This window comes from Gossypium arboreum, chromosome 5 (assembly GCF_025698485.1).
Source record: "Gossypium arboreum isolate Shixiya-1 chromosome 5, ASM2569848v2, whole genome shotgun sequence".
Lineage (NCBI taxonomy): Eukaryota > Viridiplantae > Streptophyta > Magnoliopsida > Malvales > Malvaceae > Gossypium > Gossypium arboreum.
The window spans coordinates 84,295,691-84,319,190 of record NC_069074.1 but is presented as its reverse complement, the minus strand read 5'-3'; the positions used below and the strand labels follow the sequence as shown (position 1 = coordinate 84,319,190).

The 23,500-nt window shown below is 30.3% G+C and overlaps 3 protein-coding genes and 1 long non-coding RNA gene across 4 annotated transcripts; 2 read left to right on the top strand and 2 right to left on the bottom strand.

Moving 5' to 3' along the window:
* The first annotated feature begins 239 nt into the window (after positions 1 to 239).
* LOC108451429 (probable disease resistance protein At4g27220) lies at positions 240 to 1,845 on the top strand. The gene is made up of 3 exons (XM_017749121.1): positions 240 to 854; positions 964 to 1,049; positions 1,146 to 1,845. Exons 1-3 carry the CDS (start codon positions 240 to 242, stop codon positions 1,843 to 1,845), a joined length of 1,401 nt encoding a protein of 466 aa, XP_017604610.1.
* An 8,165-nt stretch (positions 1,846 to 10,010) lies between these two features.
* On the bottom strand, positions 10,011 to 10,730 carry LOC108452870 (amino acid permease 2-like). Its single transcript, XM_053028828.1, has 2 exons — positions 10,613 to 10,730; positions 10,011 to 10,499 (listed from the first exon to the last, which is right to left on the bottom strand). Exons 1-2 carry the CDS (start codon positions 10,716 to 10,718, stop codon positions 10,303 to 10,305), a joined length of 303 nt encoding a protein of 100 aa, XP_052884788.1. The 5' UTR covers positions 10,719 to 10,730; the 3' UTR covers positions 10,011 to 10,302.
* A 1,690-nt stretch (positions 10,731 to 12,420) lies between these two features.
* Positions 12,421 to 21,231, top strand: LOC108452867 (uncharacterized). The gene is made up of 8 exons (XM_017750646.2): positions 12,421 to 12,969; positions 13,075 to 13,143; positions 14,169 to 17,017; positions 17,110 to 17,856; positions 17,949 to 18,083; positions 18,762 to 19,541; positions 20,158 to 20,604; positions 20,981 to 21,231. Exons 3-8 carry the CDS (start codon positions 14,954 to 14,956, stop codon positions 21,104 to 21,106), a joined length of 4,299 nt encoding a protein of 1,432 aa, XP_017606135.2. The 5' UTR covers positions 12,421 to 12,969; positions 13,075 to 13,143; positions 14,169 to 14,953; the 3' UTR covers positions 21,107 to 21,231.
* On the bottom strand, positions 21,002 to 21,833 carry LOC128293071 (uncharacterized). The gene is made up of 2 exons (XR_008283109.1): positions 21,751 to 21,833; positions 21,002 to 21,560 (listed from the first exon to the last, which is right to left on the bottom strand). It is a non-coding gene; the product is annotated as an uncharacterized LOC128293071 (long non-coding RNA).
* Positions 21,834 to 23,500: the final 1,667 nt, after the last annotated feature.

The window sequence follows — 23,500 nt, the reverse complement described above, 5'->3', positions numbered from 1 at the left end:
AATTCAAGATCAAATTGCACAATACATAGGCTTTGATATGAAAAATGAACGAGGAAGAAGATCCGAGCAAGAATTATGGTTAAGGCTGAAGAATGAACCGAGGATTCTTGTCATCCTTGATGGTACAACTTGACTGTTTGGATGATGATGAAGCTTGGACTCTGTTTGAAAAAAAAAGCAGGTCTAAATGACTTTTCTGATGATTCTATTAAAATCCTAGCAAATCAAATTGTCAAAAAATGCAGGGGTTCGCCTATAGCTATAGTTCCGCTGGGAAGTGCCTTGAAAGTAAAACCCATCATGAGTGGCAAGTTGCAAACTGGAGACTCAAAGATCGTAGATTGACTAAAATTGAGGATGTTAATGAAGAAAATACCTATATATGTCTTGAGGCTAGCTTCGACTACTTGAAGAATATGGAGACCAAGACATGTTTCTTGTTGTACTCTTTATTTCCTGAAGATGATAAGATTTATGTGGAGAACTTGGTAGGATATGCATGGGGACTGGAGTTGTACTCAATTAAAGATGTTAGAAGTGAAGTGCTTGCATCAATTGAGACCCTCAAGAGCTCCGGTTTGTTGCTAGATTGCGGAAAAATGCATGTCAAAATGCATGATGTGGTTTGCCAATTTGCTTTATGGATAGCATTTTCAAGAAAGGAGATATCTTTTGGGACTGTTGAAACACTCCTGATGGATGAAAGTTTCAAGCATTACATAGCAATCTCCTTCGAAACTGATCAAACGGATAAACTTCCTAAAGGAGTGGGTTTTCCATACCTCAAACTTCTTTTAGTTGGCAGTTTCATGGAATGTTCAAGCAAATTCTTTGAGGGTGTGAAAGCATTACAAGTTTGTGCTTTGGAAGATCATATCTCTAGATGCGTTTAAGTTTAATATGAACATTCGAACTTTGTGTTTGATTGATTGTGAACTCTCTGACATCTCAATGCTTGGAAAGCTAAAGACACTTAATAATCTCTCTTTAAGTCAATCTGATATCACTGAATTGCCGACTGAAGCTGGTGATCTGGAAAATCTAAGGCTGTTGGATTTATCGCATTGCTATGAACTATGAAGAATCGCTCCTAATTTAATACGAAGATTGTCCAATTTAGAAGAACTATACTTGCATGGGTGTAGTTCATTAAAATGGGCGACTGAGAACACAACTCAAAGAGAAAGCTATTCTAGCCTGTCGGAGTTGGATTTATTGCCAAAGTTGGTTGTAATATCATTGGATATTTCTTCTAAACATCTTCTGGATGGCTTTGTGTTTCGTAGATTATGGAGCTTTGATTTTTGCATTGGCATAGAAAGAGAAATGTGGTACCAAAAGGGGGAAGCTTATCCAATCTCAAGATCTTTGAGAATCAATAACTCTATAGATGCATGCAAGCAGCTATTTGAAGATGTAGAATCTCTTCAATTGAATGATGTGGAGGGTCACCCAAACCTTATTCCAAGCTTGGACTTGAGATTTAGTAAGTTGAATTTTCTAGATCTTGATTGGTGCGACTCTATGCAATGCCTAATTGATGCATCAAAGCAACTGGTGCCAATCACTGTATTCTCTAATTTGAGAAAGTTATCATTAATTAATATGTTTGATTTGGAAGAGATGTGCAATGTTCCCCAGCCGCAAGGTTTCTTACAAAAGCTTGAAGAGGTTATAGTTTCAGATTGTGATAAGATGCAAATGTTATTCCCAATTGCTGAATTGAGGAGCCTAGAACAAGAAGCGCCCAGCCGTCATTTAAGCCTCCAAAGTCTGAAGATCGTTGAAATAGAGAGATGCAATAATTTGAAATATATCTTCCCAGTTGCTAATAGCCCTGGGTAATTGCATGCTTTGAAGATAAAGAGTTTTCGGAGCTTGGAAGGTATAATCCAAGACTCACAAGTGCCATACATAAGTATTCAAAGTTTAATGGAAATTGAAGTTGAAAAATACGATAATTTAAAGTGTCTCTTCCCAATGTCTGTTGCTAATAGCCTTGGGCAACTACATACTTTGAAGATAAAGAGTTGCCGGAGCTTGGAAGGCATAATCCAAGACTCACAAGTGCCATACATAAGCCTCTAAAGTTTAAGAGAAATAGAAGTTGAAAAATGCAATAATTTAAAATATCTCTTCCCACTTTTTGTTGCTAATAGCCTTGGGCAAATGCATACTTTGAAGATAAAGAGTTGCTAGAGCTTGGAAGGCATAATTCAAGACTCACAAGTGCCATACCTCCAAATTTTAAGGGAAATAAAAGTTGAAAAATGCGATAATTTGAAGTATCTCTTCCCACTGTCTATTGCTAATACCCTTGCGTAATTACATACTTTGAAGATAAAAAGTTGCTCGCAATTGGAAGATATAATCGAAGATCCACAAGTGGCATACATATGTCTACTCCAAAGTCTAAGGGAAGTATGTGTATCTCATTGCAAGAACTTGACATCTGTTTTCCTTATTGTCCTATGGTCAAAGATTGAGAAATTTGATTATGCTTTTCATTTCAAGTTTCGTTGATTGGTTTGCCTCGAAGGGGTTTGAATGACATTATACTCACACAATCGTCTTTGCAAAAGTTAAAAGTGTACAATTGTTCTCAATTGACACATTTTATTATTTCGACTAAGATACAAATAAGATTTTTCTTTTTGTTTTATATTATTTATTTATATATTTGTTTCTCTTTTTTTAATAATTCGTTGTTTGAATAGTTATTTAAAATAAATTTTATTCTATAATTTATTGAGATCTTCACCTTTTCATAATTTGTTGTCCAAAATAAGTAAATGTTTGTATAACACTTTAAAAGATAGTTTTCATTTTAGAATTTTAGTTTAAAAACTAATCTAATTAAACCTTTTAAGTAGTTTAGTTAATTACAATACCAATTAGTAACATAAATAAAATTTCATTGAATAAATGGTTAAGACATTTTATTCTTATGTTGCAAACTCTATCTAGTATGACATAATATTATTTATGTTGTGTTTTTGCACCATTATTTTGGTGATTTTTCATTTTTCAAAAACAAAATTGAATTCTTTTGACTATAAAAGATTGAAAAAGAAATCTTGGTTAATGTTCAAACTGTAAGAATCTAATAAGTAAAATAAATTAAACCTTAATTCTTTTTAAAAAAGTTAAAATAGGAGTTACATAAGTAAATGAATTAATAAAATGATAGGTGAGATGTTAATCGCTTTGAATACTTCGAAATTGATGATTGATGATATGTTTATAGGTATTGGAGTTGTCGGAGATGACAGAAAAGTTAGTCCCTGAAATGAGAGGAGAAACATCAACAATTTCCAATTTTGAAGAGTTATTTGATTTTAGATATAATCTTTCAAGTCTGAAGATCCTAAACTTGTCCGAACTAACTGAATAGCGGGTGATATGGAGTGCTCCCATCCAAGTTGATTACTTTGAAAATCTCTATCAATTGACAGTCCAAGATTACAGAAGGTTAAGATACATCTTCTCACCTACCATCGTTCGAAATTTGCCACAATTGTCCAGGTTGGGTATATTTAACTGTGAGGAATTGGAGCAAATAATTGATAAGGATCAAACTCCGTCACAACATCATCTCCAACCTATTTGCTTCCCTAATTTGAAGCAGATTACAATCAAGAGGTGTGAAAACTTGAAATGTTTGTTCCCAATTACTCTCGCTGATGGCTGCCTTCAAAAACTAGAAGAACTAACGCTTAGCGGGGTCTCCAAATTAGAGCATGTGTTTGAAGGAGATGAGGGAAATGTGAGTAAGGACAAAGAGAAAGTGATACACCTACCTCAGCTCGGCTTCTTAGAGCTAGATGGGATACCAAACCCCGTGAGCTTCAGCCCTGTGGGTTATCATTTTATTTTCAAATCTTTGTGTAGTTTGGAAGTCACATATTGTCCCAACATAACCACAAGATTTAGTGTTGATTCAGAGAAATCAGTGCATGCCAGAACACAGGTACACTACTCTTCCAAACTCAATAATAAGCTTTAAAACAGAAATTCATCCATCGAATTATTTTCTCTATGCATTCTCTCAAACTCTTTATTTACTAAGCTTTAATTTCTATGCATTAAAACAATATTTTTATTTTGGTTGTCTGAGAGAAATTCTTTTCTTATGCTTTAAATGACTGTAAATGGTTTCTGTTGGCTGTCAATATTTCTTTATAGATATCCTTGTTGCATTATTATTTTCATTTCACAGTTCTTGGTCTTAATACGTCATCCTTTGTCCAATTTTGGAAAATTGTCTTTTCTTTCTTCACCACCAATCATCAGAAGCAAACCGTAATAAGTCAAGGTTTACATTGTGTTGCAGGCAAGCCAATCAGTTGATGAAGTTAATGGAGAAACTCCATTTCCAATTGGTCGTGATATAGATTGGTATAAAATTTTCAATTGAATGTCATTTCTTTATTAAAAGGAGTACAAAAGTGGTAGCCATATAGACTGGCAGAAGCATTCAATTGAATGCCATTTCTTTCTTACTAGATTAATTTCAATGATTAATATATTAAAAAACCCTTAAACATGTCCTTAAATTTTTTATTTGCCTTCATCCTCATGAGTTGCAGTTTTCTCACCTTCTTCTTTGCTCTCACCCAACACTGCCGAGAACAACTTCTCATCTTCCATCCTATGCTGATGACTAAAATTTGAATCCTCTTCAGAATCCAGCGGCTCTTCGACTAAGTCTAGCATTACGGAACGTAAATATAAATATTTTGTTTCTTTACAAGTCCTTCCAAAGGATAACAAAGTCTTTGCCGATTTTCTTAGCGAATATGGACTCTTCCCAGCGTTAGAAGAAAAGAAGGCTTGGTTAATGACAATTTCAGCCTTTTGTCTAGCTTTCCTTTAGTACTCTTGGGTTCTTCTAAGCTACCTTCAAGTTTCAAATAAATGTGAATTAATCCATATGTTTTAAAAAAAAAGGGTAAATTCCACTACTAGTCCCTTAATTATATCTCATTTAATAAAAAAAGTTATAATTTGATGACTAACATTTTCAAAATTATTTTTTTGTCGCCGACCAATAAATGACTAAAAGTTACACTTTTTTAGTTTCTCCATTTTTGTTCCCTAGGCCTTGTGGAAACAACCGAAGGTTTTGTGATGCGTTCCATGCTGTTGAAAAACATATTTCAAAACTAATCTCATTTAGACTTGTGAAATTGACTTTGATGCCATTCTTTTAATAAAAAAAATACAAAATATACAAAAAAAAAATTCTTTTTCAAGTTCCATAAAAAAAAGTAATTTTTGTTGACTTGAAATAGTTGCTAAGCAACAAGCAAAGTATGAGCATAAGTGACTGCAGAAGTGGTACTTTTGCAAGCATTGTGATTAGCAAAAAGAAAATATGAAACAATTACAATAGTGAACCTAAATATATCACACTCCAATGATGATTCCTTACTCTTATTCCTTCAAAGATTAGATCACTCGCCACTAAATTCTCCCTTGGAGAACGTTGCTTGTAAAATCATAATGCAAAAGTTTACAATCACAAATGCACTTTCACAAATAATGTTCCTCACATATAAATGGTCTTAATAATTAGTGCATCAACCTATATAAGTCTCTTAATTATATAGAAATTTTGAGACTTGCTAACATAATAAAGATTTATCTTCGTCCCTACTAAATAATAGCTAAACACAATATAATATTAACAACAACGGAAAACATGGACTATTCGCAGCTAAGTCTTCACTTTTTCGATCCGATCCAACTTCCTCTATCCATAGGATCTGATATAAGTGATCTAATCCGATCTGATCTTCTAAATAAGTTTCTCCAAGTGATATGATCTTTATTGATGAGTTTGATTCATCCCACAATATCATCTTAGCCCAAAGATACAATTCAATAAATTGTCAGTCTTCCAAATATGACAAGTGTTTGTTTTGTCGTAGTGGTTGGGTTAGTGGGCAACTCCATTGACACATTGCAAGAATTTCAAATATTTCAATATTTTTCAAAACTCGAATCGTAAAAACAAGTTATATTCCAAATTTGTTCACTTTCTTTTCTTATACAAAAAAATATTTTCACTAATTTTCTCAGTTAATTTATTTTTAAAATTTTTATCTATTTTATTTAATTCTATTTAATTTTCTATATATTTTAGAATTTTATAAATTTTTAAAAGTCACTTTTTATCGTTTTATATAGAATGAAGGTCAAATTGATTGTCTGTTCACATTTAGTTGGTTTGATGTAAAAGAGGAGTATTTTGTTAAATAACATTCAAGTTCCATAATGATGAATAAGAGATAGATTCTAATACATAAAATTGTTTGGTTGTTGAAAATTGTGATATATATATATATATAGGGCGGAGTAAAAAAAAATAGGAGGCAAAATTAAATTGTAATTTTACCATAATAAAATATAAATTTATCATTTTAATAGTCTATATCTTTATAATTATTAAATGATTAAATCAAACTTTATCATTTTTAGAGGGTCCAAAGTGCTTACCTTTATTAATTTAAAATTTTAAAGAGCTTAAACGAAAAAATTTCTATTTTAGGAGGAGTAGACCCTGCTAGCCCCTTAGCTACGCCCTATATATATATATATATATATTACTCTTCTTACCATGTGTTTACAGCTTTATTTTTATATATAGTTTAAAATAAAATATAAAAAATATTTACATTAAAATATATATAATAAAATATAAAATATTATAACATTTAATTTTACTTAAATTAAAACAATAAAATAAAGTTATTATTGTTTAAAAATAATATATTAATATTGTTACTTTTAAAAAAATAAAATATTTATATATTAATGTATATAAATAAAAAATTAAAATATATGATTTTATATTAATATTAATGCTAATATATTAATATAAATATTAAAATGCATAATTTTAATATTGATATAATAAACCGAACATAAACATAAAACGGGATGGAGAATAACAAAAAAATATTTATATAATTTTATATTAAATATATAAAATAATAAAACATTACTTTTAAAAATAACTAGTTTTTTAAAGGAAAAATAACTTAGTTTTAACCCCTCCTTTGTATATGAATATATAAAATAATATTGATATATAAAAAAATAATATATAAATAATAATAATAAATTTAAAATTTTATATTAATATTAATATTAATATTAATATTCAATACAAATCATAATATTAATATTAATAAATTAAAAATATTTATGTATTTTATTTAATGTTAATATAATTATTTGTATTTAATAATTATATCCCTTTCTCTCTCCTCCTCTGCCACTCCAATTTTTTCCTTCCCTCCCCTAATCTCTCGACTCAAATGAAAAGAAAAGAAAGAATAACAAAATCGGATCAGATCTAGGCTTAGTTTGGATGGGCGTTGTATTTACCTTCGGTGAGGTTAAAAACAGCGGTGGCGGTGAGATTAGTTACTGTAGCGGTGAGATTAGAAACAATGGTGGAGTGTGTATTTGGATTCAAACGCAGTTGTAGCGGTGATGTGAAAATAAAAAATGACTATTAGAATTGATATATAATAGAAGTTGTTAAATTATTTTACTTATATAAAATTATTAAAATATGTGAATTTATAAATTCATTTAATAAAATATTAAAATTTATCTTCCAATATTTTATTATAAATATTTTAATAAATTATTGATAAAGGTTGAGAAGGATGAACGCGAAAGCGGATCGTAAAGTTTGTCAAAGTCGCGGATTTGACTTAGGGCTCTAGACGTTCGAAAAGAAACTTGGATTTTTCTTGACACAACCTGAAACGAAATTAAATCCAAGTTAGATAAAATAATTAAAACAAATAATAAATCAAGGATTCAGGAAGTGAATAAAGAAAATAAATGGAAAGATAGAACGTGGCGTGTAGAAGTCCTAAGAAGCCTTGGAAACACGAAGAATCCACAACCCCCTTCAAGCGGCTCTAATTTCCCCTCCAAGATAAAAACCTTGGCAAGAAAAAGTTTGAAGATGATCCCCACAATCTAAAAAGATTGTTAAAACTCTTCTAAAAGAAACTCAAGAGAAATTCTTGAAAAGAAAAACTCAAAGAGAATTTATTAACTCAAAAGAGAAATAGAATAATAATCAATTGTCCTCCTGTACAATGCAAAGGCCTATATATAGGCTAGATAAATAAATCTAAATAAAACTCCTAAGTATACTAGAACTCTAATTTAATCTAAACAAGAAGTAGTTTTAAACTAAACTTTCTTGTTAACATAAAATTCTAAATAACTTAAAATACTTAATAATTATCAAAATTCGGAATAAAATAATAATAAAATAATAAGAGCTAATAAACAAAATATTGTGCTTATATATAATAAAAATAAGCCTAAAACTTAAACCCAATATGAAATGTCTAAGCTTGTAAGATCAATTGGGGTTCTTAAAGTGAAATGCTTAAGCTTGTTAGCATTTTCCACATGGGCTTGTCGTCATAGATTGAGATTTTAGGCCCACAAACATAATTAGTCTCTTCTAATTCATCATTACTCCGAATTTATTGTCTTGAAACTTCAACTCTTCTTCTTGAATTTTTTCGTGATAAAGTCTTGAACCACTAAGTTGAGTTTTGACTTTATTTGTTTGGATTTGGATCTCGTAATTGGGCCTTGAGGAAAACTAAACTCATCTCTATTATGGCCTTTGAATTGGGCTGAGTTACTCGTATCAATTATATAATCAATTTAAATTATTTATTAGATAAAATGATAATTATTTTAATTTTTATAGTTAAATATTCTTTTATAACAATGATAAATATTATTTTCACAAATAGTAACATTATACTTGGATCAAATTTTGAAGTATCTAAACGAATGATTTTAATTAAAAATAGTAACATAAGACATAACAAGTTTCATTATTACTAGAAATTAGGTTATGATACAAAATTGTTTTTACAAATATTGATTCATTAAACTATTTGCAATGGTTTCCCTTAACATTGATAAAGAAATTTGGCTGCCAAATCTGAAAAAAATTAAGATTGATAAAGAAACTTTCAAGGATAAAATGGTAAATTAATAAATAAAAGTAATACCTCTGCTGCACCAGTGAACTTATTGCTGCTTTCAGCTCCAGTTGGTTTTTGGGATATCAGTATGGTAAAAATTGATTTTGGTTGCATTGAAATGCTCAACCAAATAGGTTGCCAGTGAGGTTGGTAGCCCAACTGCACCTCGTTGGCGTTAATCGGTGAACCAAAGGCAACCCTAGACAACTTACGCTTCCCAGTTTCTAGATTTGAAATAACGATTCATCAGAAAACGGATGATTCGACAACGAAAATGGAAGAAAAGTGGGCAATAAGGGTGCGACAATGGCAGAAAAATCAGCAAGAAAAAATCGGCCAAAGAGATAGAAGAATAGATGATCAAGAAATAGAAAACAAGATGAGAAGATGAACAATGGGGCAACACAATAACTAAATTTTGGAGTTTTAGGGGCGGCACAAAGAAGAAGAAAAGAGAGAAAATTGAGAGAAACAGAGAGGAAAAGGGAGAGGACGGCAAGGAGGCAACAAAATTAGAAAAAAAATTGACAAAGAGGAGAAAAAATAACATTTGTACCTAGATTTCTTAGGGAGGGGTGTCACACTAGGGTTTTTAAGGAAAAATACAGTAAATAAAAATTATACAAGAGAGGAGAATCAAACAAAGGTCTAAACGGAAGTTACATTACTTTTTCACCACTAAGCCGGAACTTATTCTTATTTTATTTCTTACAACATTTATTTTTAAAATAGGACTTCATGCTCATTAGCGCTTGAAGCAAGGGAATAGATTCAAACTTAGGTTTTATGGACAATTTCACTAACAATTAAATCATTAGACTAATAATTCATTTTTATAACAAATGCACAAAGATAACCTTAAAAATTCGGGACACGATCACACTCGATTCTATTAACTTGATTTTTTAGATGTGACATTTTATCTTTTTATATTTTTATAAATCAATAAAAAAATTGTTCATAATGAAATTTGAATAATGTAGACCATCCATATAAATTATTTTTATTTACCATTTGAAATAAAGTAATTTTTTAATTTTACATAAAAGTTTAATAAAAATATTTTGGTACATTATCCTAATTTTTCCAACACTTGTCCAAGTCAGTCTTTCCCTAATTTTACCATTCGCTGGTATATTATCCAAACAAAGCACCTTAAGTCAGCTCAACCATACCCATTTTGCTTTCTAAAAAGTTCACCTCAACAACATAGGCTGCTTGCATTTTAAGCGTCTAAATGAAAGCTGTTAAGACCTACTACTTATAATATGAACAAGAACATAACTGCTGGAACAAGCAGCAAGAAGAGTAGAGGTATAGTAAGTTGCAAAAGAGAACAAGAACATAACTGCTGGAACAATCCATCCAAGCTGAGCAGTGGCCAAGCCAGAAAGAGGACGACGCCTAAACCAATCACAGCTGTTATAATATGAGCACTTGCAGTCGATACAGGTCCTCCTGGCAAACGAAAACAGTGACATCATTCACTTTTCCATCTTTCTTCTAACAACTGTGATAAAAGCAAACATAAGGCAAAGGGATATGTTGCCATAAAACTTGATGGAATTTACCAGTTTGGGTTGTGAGTCGGCATTTGAAGCCACCTTGTGGAAGCACGGAGAGATCAAAAACTTGGCTGCTGTGAAGGTGAGTTTTCCCAGCACACTTCTCTCCCATCTTTGTTAAGTAACACTGAGATTTACAGACAAAATATATAATCTGACAAAAAAATATTTACTTTTCTAAAAAACTAATATTTTCTGGTGTTTAGATGAATCTGTGTAAAATATTTTTATTGTTTGGTAGATTTCTTAAAAATATTTCATAAAAATTGTTTTTAATTAAACAAACATACATTTGACATTTTTTTATTTTTCATTGTTTAATTGAATTCATTTTATCTATAATTTTATATTTTACATTGTTTTTGCATATATTAAAAATATTATGTTAAATTCAGATTCATTACAATCTCATTTTTTAATTACATGACTACTAAGTGAGTATTTTTATTTAAAATGTGACATCAATAAAATTGACAAAAAAATTAACGATGTCAACAATTATACTTGATTTTCAAATTTGACAAAATAAATGAATTAAATTCTTGAAAATAAAAGTATAAACACTAAATTACAAATATGTAAAGTGTACATAAACTTATGACATATTTTAACCATTATACTACAAAATATTTATTATTAATATATTTATAATTGTAATAAATATTTATTATTAAAATATTAATATAGAATCTTTTCAATAATATGTAAATAATATTATTTAAAATTATTATTTTTAAAATTTATTTTAATATTAAATAATTTATTAAAATAATAAATTATATTTATTATATTAATAATTTATTATATCACTAAATATAAATACTTAAATATGTATTTTAATAATATTAAAAATATAATATTTTAAATATTTTTAAAATAAAAATAAAAATTATTATTAATATAATAATATTAAACTTAATTTAAAATAATTTTATATAAAATAAAATTAACCATAAATAAACTCTTTCGTAATTCGTCCTCATCATTTCATGTCATGTGACTGTTAATTCCCAAACAAATGCACAGGTCATTGGCAAACCAATCAGAACCAACTTGTAGCAAAGGAAGATTCCCCTTTCCTTTTCAATCCACTAAAATACAGAAACAAAAACAAATACTCAGATTTAGATCCAATATTGTAACAATCTCATAATTAAGGCACCAAATCCACTCACGCAATTACTGAAACTTCAAGGAAAATGTGAGAGCATCGATTTATTATTTTTTAATGACTTAATTGCAATATAATTAATCCATAAACTTTAAATTATTTTAATTATATATCCAAATTAATCGGATTATATCAATTAAGTTTTTTATTACTAAAATCATTAATTTAATGGAAAATTATCTCTCGAGACTCTCTCTCAATTTTAAAATTGAGTAAACTAATCCCTCTCAAAAAATTAAACCAATTTAAACACTATTAAATTTGAAAGTAAGCAATTGAAGACAATTAATCACAAATTAAATTACTTTGATTTTTTAAAAGGGACTACTGAGGTCGTTTTAGCCAATTTAATCGTTAAATTACATGTTAGATCTTATGTGACATGATTTAAAATAATTTTTTAAAATGAATATTATAAAACATAGATGTTTTATAAATATTAATTTTGAGATTTTGAAATTTTTACATTGTTTACTTTTTTTTTTAGTTTTACTTAAAATTGTTTTTATTTTTAAAAATCATGCAACATCATTCTATTTATTTAAAATTTTCATTTTAAATTTCTTTACATAATATTTGATGTGTCATTTAATAATTTTAATAATAGAAAGACGTAATTGATATATCCAATTTAAATCCCACTTCAACAATTTTTTTATGACAAACACTTCAATAATATTAGTTTGCGGTAAGTGGGGCCATTTTTTCAAATAGGAAAAAAAAAAAAGCATGGGGTGACTGGTAAACCAATCAGCACCAACTTGTTGCAAAGGAAGATTCCCCTTTCCGTTCCAATCCTCTAAAATACAATTAGAAAAACAAATCCTCATAATTTAGATCTAAGACTGCAGTAATCTCATAACACAAATCCTTTGGCTACTAAACCAAGAAAACCCAGTTGTGTTTCCGAGTGGTTGAATCTTCCAGGCAGATAAACTTCCATTTCTTTCTGAAAGTTTCTCCTTATTTCTGAAAGTTGTGTTTCCATTTCTTTCCGATGGTTCAACCTTGATTTCTACTTTGTTCTTTTTTCTTTTTATTTCGCTTTCTTCAAGTTCCTTTCTTTTTGTATTCAGTTTTACTTACTTTTGCTCAAAAAAGAAAAAAAAAAAAACCCAACCTTCAAATCCCTTTTGATTGATTTGAAGTAGTAAGAATCTTCTCAACACAAAGTGTATAGTTTGATTTTGAGGTAAATCAATTTATATTTGTATTTATATATATATATATATATATTAAATTTGTTATATATTTTTTTGATCTCATCTCATCTCATCTTTTTATGTTCTTCTTGAAGCAAATTAGAGGTAAAGGAGTGTTTGGATTGACGATCAAATTCTTGGAGTTACAACTTCATATTGAAGTGGTAAGTGGATATGTTTCCATCATTCTTATAACTAATTATATGCCTTTTTTTATTTATAATTACATCACATTACACACATGTATATGATTTTTATTTAGGGATGAAGGTTGGATCAAATTGAGTCGAACATTTTTAAATTAATCGAGTTGACGAGTGTTATTTTATCATCCTCAAATCGAGTAAAATTATTAGAGTTAAATTAAAAAAATTAAACATATCAAATTAAAATATTGTTACCCTATGACTAATTACATGTTAAACCAATTAAATTTAAAACTATATATATTTGAAATTTTTTAAATTAAAATAAATAAAACTTCAATCATTAATTAACTTATTTAGGTTACAAAATTATTATTTTAGAAATTTTTTAAAATTATTAAAAAATTAGAAATTTTATAAATATTTTAAAATTTTGAAAATTATTTTATTTTTATTTTTGTAATTTTTTAAAGAAACTAATATGTTCATTTTCAAAATTGATAGGGATTAAAGATGTATTTATACCAATCTATTATTCGAATTGTAAAATTTAAATCGATTCAATTAACTTAAAATTTAATTTTTCAAATCGAATCGAGTTTTACCCACTATTAATTTTATAAATTTAAATGAATTGACAAAATAAAACAAAGAAAATGAAATAAAAGCTATAAAGTTCATTTCATTAAATAAAATAGAGAAACCAATTCTAAATGTTCTATATCTACTAGATTTTATCACAAAAGAAATATTTTATATTAAAAATATATTTATAAATATGTCAACTGGTTTTGTGATTGATTCTTAAATATTAAATAAAAGTATGAAAAGATAAAATATCCTTATAGTAATATTAAAATAATATTAATTAATTTTTAAAGTAAAAGTATTTTAATTATTTTACGATCGAGTTAGTATTTAATTGACTTGTGACACTAACTTAATCAAACACGATATATATAATTATTTTACATTTAGTTTTCAAGTCATGATTTTTTTTATTAAGTTTCTAATAATATTCGCATTTTGTGTTATGTTTTCAGCTGGACTAAGCTGGAAGAATAGCCCATTGATTCTCATACTTCGAATCCTTCTTCAATTTGAGCTTGTCAAGCATGGGTTGCGGATTTTGTGAGGCTGCTCTTTCTAACACAGTTGGAACACTGGTTGTGGACTGTGTGGTGAAGCCGGTAGGACGTCAACTTGATTATGTCCGTCGCTTTCAAGACAATGTTGAAAAGCTCCTAAAGAAAAAGCGTGAACTTGCAGATGCACGAAAGCGTCTACAACATGAGATTGAGGAAGCTAAAAACCGGCTTCTACTAATTGAAGATGATGTACATAACTTACAATCAAGGGCAGACGAAACACTGTCGGATATGGGAACTCTGGAGGAGGAAATCCAACTGAATAAGAGGTGTCTCAATTGGTGTCCTAATTGGAGTTGGAGATATCAATTAAGCAAGAAAGCAATGAAGAAAATCCAGGATATCTCTGAGCTTTTGGACAAATTTGGTGAACTTGGACCAGTCGGTTACCGTGATCTTACTGCCCTTCCCACTATAGACTTCCTATGTTCTAAGGAATTTGTGGTTTCGGAATCTTCGAAGGCTGCTTTCAATCAAATCATTGAAGCCTTAAAAGATGAGAATATCAACATGATTGGGTTGTGGGGGATGGGAGGGTGGGCAAGACCACCCTGGCTCGTGAAGTTGGAAGTCAAGCTCAAAAACTGAATTTGTTTGACAAAGTTGTGATTACGGTTGTGTCTCAAAATCCAAAATTTGAGAGAATTCAAGATCAAATTGCACAATACATACGCTTTGATATGAAGAATGAACAAGGAAGAAGATCAGAGCAAGACTTATGGTTAAGGCTGAAGAATGAACCGAGGATTCTTATCATCCTTGATGATATTTGGGAATCTATCAACTTAAAGGAGAAGATAGGAATTCCAATTGGGGATGATCATAAAGGCTGCAAAGTTCTTTTAACAACACGCCGTCAACAAGTATGTCGAGCTATGGATTGTCAAAACGTGGTACAACTTGGCTGTTTGGATGATGATGAAGCTTGGACTCTGTTTGAAAAGAAAGCAGGTCTAGATGACTTTTCTGATGATTCTATTAGAACCCCAGCAAAGAAAATTGTCAAAAAGTGTGGGGGTTTGCCTATAGCTATAGTTCCGCTGGCAAGTGCCTTGAAAGGTAAAACCCATCATGAGTGGCAAGCTGCATACCGGAGACTCAAAGATCGTAGATTGACTGAAATTGAGGATGTTGAAGAAAATGCCTATGTATGTCTTGAGGCGAGCTTCGACTACTTGAAGAATATGGAGACCAAGACATGTTTCTTGTTGTGCTCTTTATTTCCTGAAGATGATGAGATTTATGTGGAGAACTTGGTAGGCTATGCATGGGGACTGGAGTTGTATAAAGGCATGGACTCAATTAAAGATGTTAGAAGTGAAGTGCTTGCATCAATTGAGGCCCTCAAGAACTCCGGTTTGTTGCTAGATTGCGGAGAAAGGCATGTCAAAATGCATGATGTGGTTCGCCAATTTGCTTTGTGGATAGCATCTTCAAGAAAGGAGATTTCTTTTGGGACTGTTGAAACACTCCCGATGGATGAAAGTTTCAAGTATTACACAGCAATCTCCTTCGAAACTGATCAAACGGATGAACTTCCTAAAGAAGTGGGTTTTCCATACCTCAAACTTCTTTTACATGGTGGCAATCGTTTCACGGAAACTTCAAGCGAATTCTTTGAGGGTATGAAGGCATTACAAGTTTGTGCTTTGAATTATCGATTGATATCTCTGGCTGCATTTAAGTTTAATATGAACCTTCGAACTTTGTGTTTGATTAATTGTGAACTCTCTGACATCTCGATGCTTGGGAAGCTGAAGTCACTTCATATTCTCTCTTTAAGTCTATCTGATGTCACTGAATTGCCGACTGAAGCTGGTGATTTGGAAAATCTAAGACGGTTGGATTTATCGTATTGCGATAATCTACGACGAATCGCTCCTAATTTAATACAAAGATTGTCCAATTTAGAAGAACTATACTTGCATGGTTGTAGTTCATTAAAATGGGCGACTGAGAATTCAACTAAAAAGGAAAGCTATTCCAGCCTATCAGAGTTGAATTCATTGCCAGAGTGGATTGTAATATCATTGGATATTTCTTCTAAACATCTTCCAGATGGCTTTGTGTTTCGTAGATTTTGGAGCTTTGATTTTTGCATTGGCATAAGAAGAGAAAGTTGGTATGAAAAGAGGCACCTTGAAATTTGTCCAATCTCAAGATCTTTGAGAATCGGTAAGTCTGTAGATGCATGCAAGCAACTATTTGAAGATGTAGAATCTCTTGAATTGGGTGATGTGAAGGGTCACCCAAACCTTATTCCGAGCTTGGACTTGGGATTTAGTAAGTTGACTTCTCTAGATCTTCGATGGTGCAACTCTATGCAATGCCTAATTGATGCATCAAAGCAACAGGTGCCAATCACTGCATTCTCTAATTTGAGAAAGTTATCATTAAGTTGTATGTTTGATTTGGAAGAGATGTGCAATGTTCCCCAGCCGCAAGGTTTTTTACAAAAGCTTGAAGAGGTTAAAGTTGAAGGTTGTTATAATATGCAAGTTTTATTCCCGATTGTTGAATTTAGGGGCATAGAACAGGAAGGGCCCAGTCGTCATTTAAGCCTCCAAAGTCTGAAGATTGTTGAAATAGAGGGATGCGTTAATTTGAAATATATCTTCCCAATGTCAGTTGCTAATAGCCTTGGGCAATTGCATACTTTGAAGATAAAGAGTTGCTCACAATTGGAAGATATAATCCAAGACAGACCATTGGCATACAAATGTCTACTCCAAAGTCTAAGGGATGTATGTGTGTCTCATTGCAATAACTTGACATCTCTTTTCCTTATTGTTCTATGGTCAAAGATTGGGAAATTTGATTATACTTTTCATTTCAGGTTTCGTTGATTGATTTGCCTCAATTGAAAGGAAGGGATGTGAACGACATTATGTTCACACAATCATCTTTGCAGAAGTTAAAAGTGCACAATTGTCCATGCATTAGCACAAGAAGAGAAAGTTGGTACGAAAAGAGGGACCTTGAAACTTGTTCAATCTCAAGATCTTTGAGAATCGATAAGTCTGAAGATGCATGCAAGCAACTATTTGAAGATGTAGAATCTCTTGAATTGGATGATGTGGAGGGTCACCCAAAACTTATTCCGAGCTTGGACTTGGGATTTAGTAAGTTGACTTCTCTAGATCTTGGTTGTTACCACTCTAAGCAATGCCTAATTGATGCATCAAAGCAACAGGTGCCAATCACTGCATTCTCTAATTTGAGAAAGTTATCCTTAAGTGATATGTTTGATTTGGAAGAGATGTGCAATGTTCCCCAGCTGCAAGGTTTTTTACAAAAGCTTGAAGAGGTTAAAGTTGAAAGCTGTTATAATATGCAAGTTTTATTCCCGATTGTTGAATTGAGGAGCATAGAACAAGAAGGGCACATTCGTCATTTAAGCCTCCAAAGTCTGAAGATTGTTGAAATAGAGGGATGCGATAATTTGAAATATATCTTCCCAATGTCAGTTGCTAATAGCCTTGGGCAATTGCATACTTTGAAGATAAAGAGTTGCTCGCAATTGGAAGATATAATCCAAGACCGACCAGTGGCATACAAATGTCTACTCCAAAGTCTAAGGGATGTATGTGTATCTCATTGCAATAACTTGACATCTGTTTTCCTTATTGTTCTATGGTCAAAGATTGGGAAATTTGATTATGCTTTTCATTTCAGGTTTCATTGATTGACTTGCCTCAATTGAAAAAAAGGGATGTGAAAGGCATTTTGCTGACACAGTCGTCTTTGCAGAAGTTAAAAGTGCACAATTGTCCTCAATTGACACATTTTTTTATTTCGACTACGATACAAGTAAGATTTTTGTTTTTGTTGTTGGAATAGTTGTTTAAAAGATAGAATTTATTTTATAATTTTGGTCTAAAACTAATCTAAATAACCTTTTAAACAAATTAGTTGATTATAATACCATATAATAAGATTAATAAAATTTTCAAAAAAATATTATCCAAACTATGTTTTAGATATGTTGCAAACTATTTATCTAATATTAAATTATATTATACCTATTATGTAGCTATATAAAATTATATATAAGTTTTAGTTTGGTTGGTATCGATATTGTTGTTTGAATAGGAGGATGTGGGTTTGAGCACACTCAAGCACATTTATCTTTCTATTTAAATGTGAGAAGGAATTATGGATGATTTTAGAATTTGTATTAAAAATAAACTAGAAAAATATATTTAAATTTTTTAAATATAGCTTTTACACAGGTGGTTTTTTTATTTTGTATTAATATATGAAAATGAGTTTAAGTAATTTTCAATTGCGTTGTTACACCTGTCCAATAATTTATATGTACAGATTATGTGATATTATTTATGACTATTTTTGTACCACATTTTTGGAGTATAATATTGATTTAAGGTAAAATAAATTTTTTTGTCAGGAAATTAATTGATGAAATGTTAAGTTAGTTGTTGACGTCTTTGAACATTTTGAAATTGAAAATTGATGATATGTTTGTAGGAATTGGTGTTTGGGAAGATGACAAATCAACAATTGAGCAATTTGCATTCATGTAAATACGAGGAATTGGAGCAAGATCAAACATCACCACAACATCATCTTCTACCTATTTGCTTTCCAAATCTGATTCTAATTGATATCTTGGAATGTGAAAGCTTGAAATCTCTCTTTCCAATTATTGTTGCTCAAGGTAGCTCTAAAAAATTAAATGCGCCCAATTTACAAATTCTGAAGATAAAGAGGTGCTTTGGAATGGAAGAAATAATTCAAAACTCACCAGTATCAACCATAAGCTTCCAATGTCTAAGGGAAGTACAAGTTACAGAATGCAATAATTTGAAATTTCTCTTCCCAATGTGTGTTGCTAATAATCTTGGGAGATTGCAAACCTTGAAGATAGAGAGATGCTTTGGAATGGCAGAAATAATCCAAGTCTCACAAGTATCAACCATAAACTTTCAATGTCTAAGGAAAGTACAAGTCACAGAATGCAATAATTTGAAATTTCTCTTTCCGATGTGTGTTGCTAATAGTCTTGGGCAATTGCAAACTTTGAAGATATGGAGTTGTTCTCAATTGCAAGAAATAATCCAAGGATCAGAAGTGTTAATCTCAATGGCTCAAGGTCTTCCACGATTGAATGAAGTTGAGTTGATTAATTTGCCTCAATTGAAAGGAATGGATAGAAACAACATCGTGCTGACATCGCCATCTTTGCACGTGTTAAAAGTGAGAGATTGTCCTCAATTGACACCTTCTATCGTTTCACCTAATATACAAGTAAGACCTTCTTATATATATTATTTATTAAAATTTTCACCTTTTGATTTTTTTTTTATAAAATAAGTAAATGCTTGTATTACTCTTTAAAAATAATTTTCATTTTAGAATTTTGGTCTAAAAACTAATTTAATAAACCATTAAGTAGTTTAATTAGTTAACTACAATACCAATTAGTAACATAAATAACATTTCAATTGAATACTTTTTATAATCTATATGAGAAAATATATATATTATTTATAAAGAATAAATTGTGAAGACATTTTAGTTTCTTTTATATATATATATATATATATATATATATGTTCCAAACACTATCTAGTACTACGTAATATATTTGGAGATTTTTCCTGTAAATTTTTAGAAAAATTGAATTCTTTGACTATAAAAGATTGAAAAAGAAATCTTGTGCTTATTCTTAAAGGAGAGAATCTAGTTTTGAATATTAGCGTTCAATCTTAAAAATCTATTTAGTAAACTAAATTAAAACTTAATTTTAATAAAATAAATTGTTAAAATAAAAGTTCCATAAGAAAATGAAGTAATAAAATGATAGGTGTGAAGTAAATGGCTTTCAACACTTTGAAATTCATGATTCATGATATGTTCATAGATATTGGAGTTCTCGGGGATGACAGAAAAGAAGCAAATAAGCAACGTGACAGTCCCTGAAAGGAGAGAAGGAACATCAATATGTATGGAATATTTAACAATTTCCAATTTTGAAGAGTTATTTGAATATCCTGGATATAATCTTTCAAGTCTGGAGATCCTAACGTTGTCCGATCTCACTGAATTGCGGGTGATATGGAGTGGTCCAAAATTAGAGCAGGTGTTTGAAGGAGATGAGTCAAATGTGAGTAAGGACAAAGAGAAAGTGATACACCTACCTCGATTAACCGACTTAGTGCTTCGTAACCTACCAAATCTCGCGAGCTTCAGCCCTGTGGGTTATCATTTTGTTTTCCCATCTTTGACGTACTTAATAGTAAAAGGTTGTCCCAACATAACCACAAGATTTAGTGTTGATTCAGAGAAATCAGTGCATGCCAAAACACAGGTACACTACTCTTCCAAACTCAACAATAAGCTTTAAAACAGATTCATCCATTCAATTATTTTCTCATGTATTCTCCCAAACTCCTTATTTACTAAGCTTTAATTTCTATGCATTAACATAATATTTTATTTTGGCTGTCTGAGAGATTCTCTTTTTATGCTTTAAATGACTAAATGAAATTTCATCAAATGTAATTGGTTTCTGCTGGCTGTCAATATTTCTTTCTAGATATCATTGTTGCATTATTATTTTCAATTCACAGTTGTTGTTCTTAATATGTCATCCTTTGTCCAATTTTGGAAAACTGTCTTCGCTTTCTTCATCATCAATCATCAAAAGCAAACAGTAATAAGTGAAGGTTTAATTTGCTTTGCAGGCAAGCCAATCAGTTGATGAAATTACAGTGGAAGAATCTGCTACAGCTCAAGATACTGCATGGCCAATTGGTAGTGATATAGACTGGTGGACCAAAGAGGAAGATGAAAGAGATTTTGAATTTTAAAATGAATGGAGCAGTAAATGAAGTTATTTCTATTTAAGGAGTTAATTTGAAAATTAATCATTGTGATGCCATTTATTCGTTATTTTATACTAATGTGAATTTGAAGAGAATAGTTTAACCATAAACTTTCTATCCCATCCATAGCCTTTGTGTTTGCAAAACAATTGACTCCCTATTGGACGCGACCGCAACAATCACTGCAAACTCACTTGTTCATCTCTACGCGCTTCCCAGATCATAGAATTATTGCATAAGTTAGACCCAGAATCTAAGAGTCCTATTCACAATTCTGTCATCTACCAATTTCTGATTTGCCTTCATCCTCTTAAGTTGCAGTCTTCTTACCTTCTCCTTTGCTCTCCCAACACTGCCGACAGCAACTTCTCATCTTCCATCCTATGCTGATGACTAAAATTTGATTCCGCTTCAGAATCTGACGACTCTTCAACTAATTCTAACATTACAGAAGGTAAATTTAGAAACATCAATAATGTTAATATGAAAAACATTACAGAACGTAAATATAAAAATTTGTTTCTTTACAAGTCCTTCCAAAAGATAACAAAGTCTGCCGATTTTCACAACAAATATGGACTCTTCCCGGCGTTAGAAAAAATAAAGGCTTGGTTAATGATGATTTCAACCTTTTGTCTAGCTTTCGTTTATTGCTTTTGGATTCTTCTAAGCTACCTTCATGTTTCTCCATTTTTTTTCTGCTCAAGGTTTTGTGATGTGTATTCAAACATAAATACATGTGATGATATTTCAACCATATAAAAAAAATCCGACACACGCGGGAAAGGACACGTGATATGTGTTCGATCAAGTGGTAGAGCCAAGGGTGCTGATTAATAGAAAATTTTTCATTTAAGTCTTTTATAATTTATAAAATTTTAAATTAATAATAGTGAAATTTACTTTAATCCTAAAATGATAAAAATTAATTTAATCCTTTAAAATTATAAAGATATAGATTATTAAAATGATGAAATTACATTCTTATTATCATAAAAATATACAATTTAATTTTCACCCCAAAAATATTTTTTAGCTCCACCACTAGTTAAATCCATATGTAAATTAATAAGACATTCCAAATAAACGTGAATTAATCCATATGTTTAAAAAGATAAGGGTAAATTACACTATTAATCCCTCAATTATGTGTCATTTAATTAAAAGAGTTACAATTTGGCCACTAACGTTTCAAATTATATTTTTCACCCTACTATTAAATAGCTAACAATCATACTTTTTAATTAGTATAATAACAATTTTAACCCTTAGCTTTTATACTCTCTCTATTTAACCCTAATTCTATATAAAAATTAATTTTAAAACTCATAAATCATGAAAATGGATAAAAAAATAGATCAATTTCAATATCTTAATATAATATTTCTTTTGTACAAAGCTTAAATGTGATTAGAAACTAATGTTCATACAAGAAAACTTAATATTATATTGCAGTAAAGCTCAAGATTGTTCAATATTGAGACATAAGAAAGAAAAAGATTATTCAATATAATCCAATAATAAATTTAAAACAAAATAGGACCAAATTAGTAATGCCTTCGAGTCGAGTTCCACTCTATTGAAGAACTTCTTTCAAACTAATCTCACTAAGACTTATAAAATTTAATTCATTTAAATGATTTCTTGTTGATCTAAAAAAGTTTCTAAGTAACAAGCAAAGTATGAGCAGAAGTGACTACAAAAGTGTGTACTTCTGCAAGCACTGTGATAAGCAAAAACAAAATAGGAAACATCAAAGTTTGTTTATGCAGTTCAGTTTCCCTATATTTGTGAAGCCTTGCTCAGTGAGAAGAATCACTATATTTAAACAATTACAACTAGTGAACTGAATGTATCACACCCCAATGATGATTCCTGACTCTTGTACCTTCGAAGGCTAATCACTCACCACTAAATTCTCCCTCAGAGAACTTAGTTTGCAAAACCACAATACAAAATTTTACAATCACAAATGCACTTTTGCAAAATAATGTTCTCACTTGAACATATAAATACTCTTAATAATTTGTACATCAACCTATACAAGTCTCTTAATTACATAGAGATTTCAAGACTTGTTAATACAATGAAGATCTATCACAATCCTTACTAAACAACAACTAAAATAGCTAAATACAATATAATATTAACAACCACAGTAAACATGGACGGTTGGTAGCTAACTCTTTACTTTTTCGATCTGATCCAACTTCCTTTATCCATAGGATTTGGTATAAGCGATCCAATTCAACCCAATCCAATATTCTAAAATAAGTTTCTTCAACTGATATAATCTTTATTGATGAACTTGATTCACCCCACAATATTAGCTCAGCCCAAAGATACGGATCAATAAATTGTCAATCTTCCAAATATAGC

Excerpts from the sequence above, each read along its gene's own strand:
- LOC108452870 (XM_053028828.1), bottom strand. The coding sequence starts at position 10,718 with ATGGGAGAGAAGTGTGCTGGGAAAACTCACCTTCACAGCAGCCAAGTT. Across the intron at positions 10,500-10,612 it reads CCGACTCACAACCCAAACTG|GAGGACCTGTATCGACTGCA; the intron begins GTAAATTCCATC and ends TTCGTTTGCCAG.
- LOC108452867 (XM_017750646.2), top strand. The coding sequence starts at position 14,954 with ATGAAGAATGAACAAGGAAGAAGATCAGAGCAAGACTTATGGTTAAGG. Across the intron at positions 17,857-17,948 it reads TACTCCAAAGTCTAAGGGAT|GTTTCATTGATTGACTTGCC; the intron begins GTATGTGTATCT and ends TTTTCATTTCAG. Across the intron at positions 18,084-18,761 it reads TTATTTCGACTACGATACAA|GAATTGGTGTTTGGGAAGAT; the intron begins GTAAGATTTTTG and ends ATATGTTTGTAG.
- LOC108451429 (XM_017749121.1), top strand. The coding sequence starts at position 240 with ATGCAGGGGTTCGCCTATAGCTATAGTTCCGCTGGGAAGTGCCTTGAA. Across the intron at positions 855-963 it reads AGGGTGTGAAAGCATTACAA|CTAAAGACACTTAATAATCT; the intron begins GTTTGTGCTTTG and ends ATGCTTGGAAAG. Across the intron at positions 1,050-1,145 it reads GATCTGGAAAATCTAAGGCT|TTCATTAAAATGGGCGACTG; the intron begins GTTGGATTTATC and ends GCATGGGTGTAG.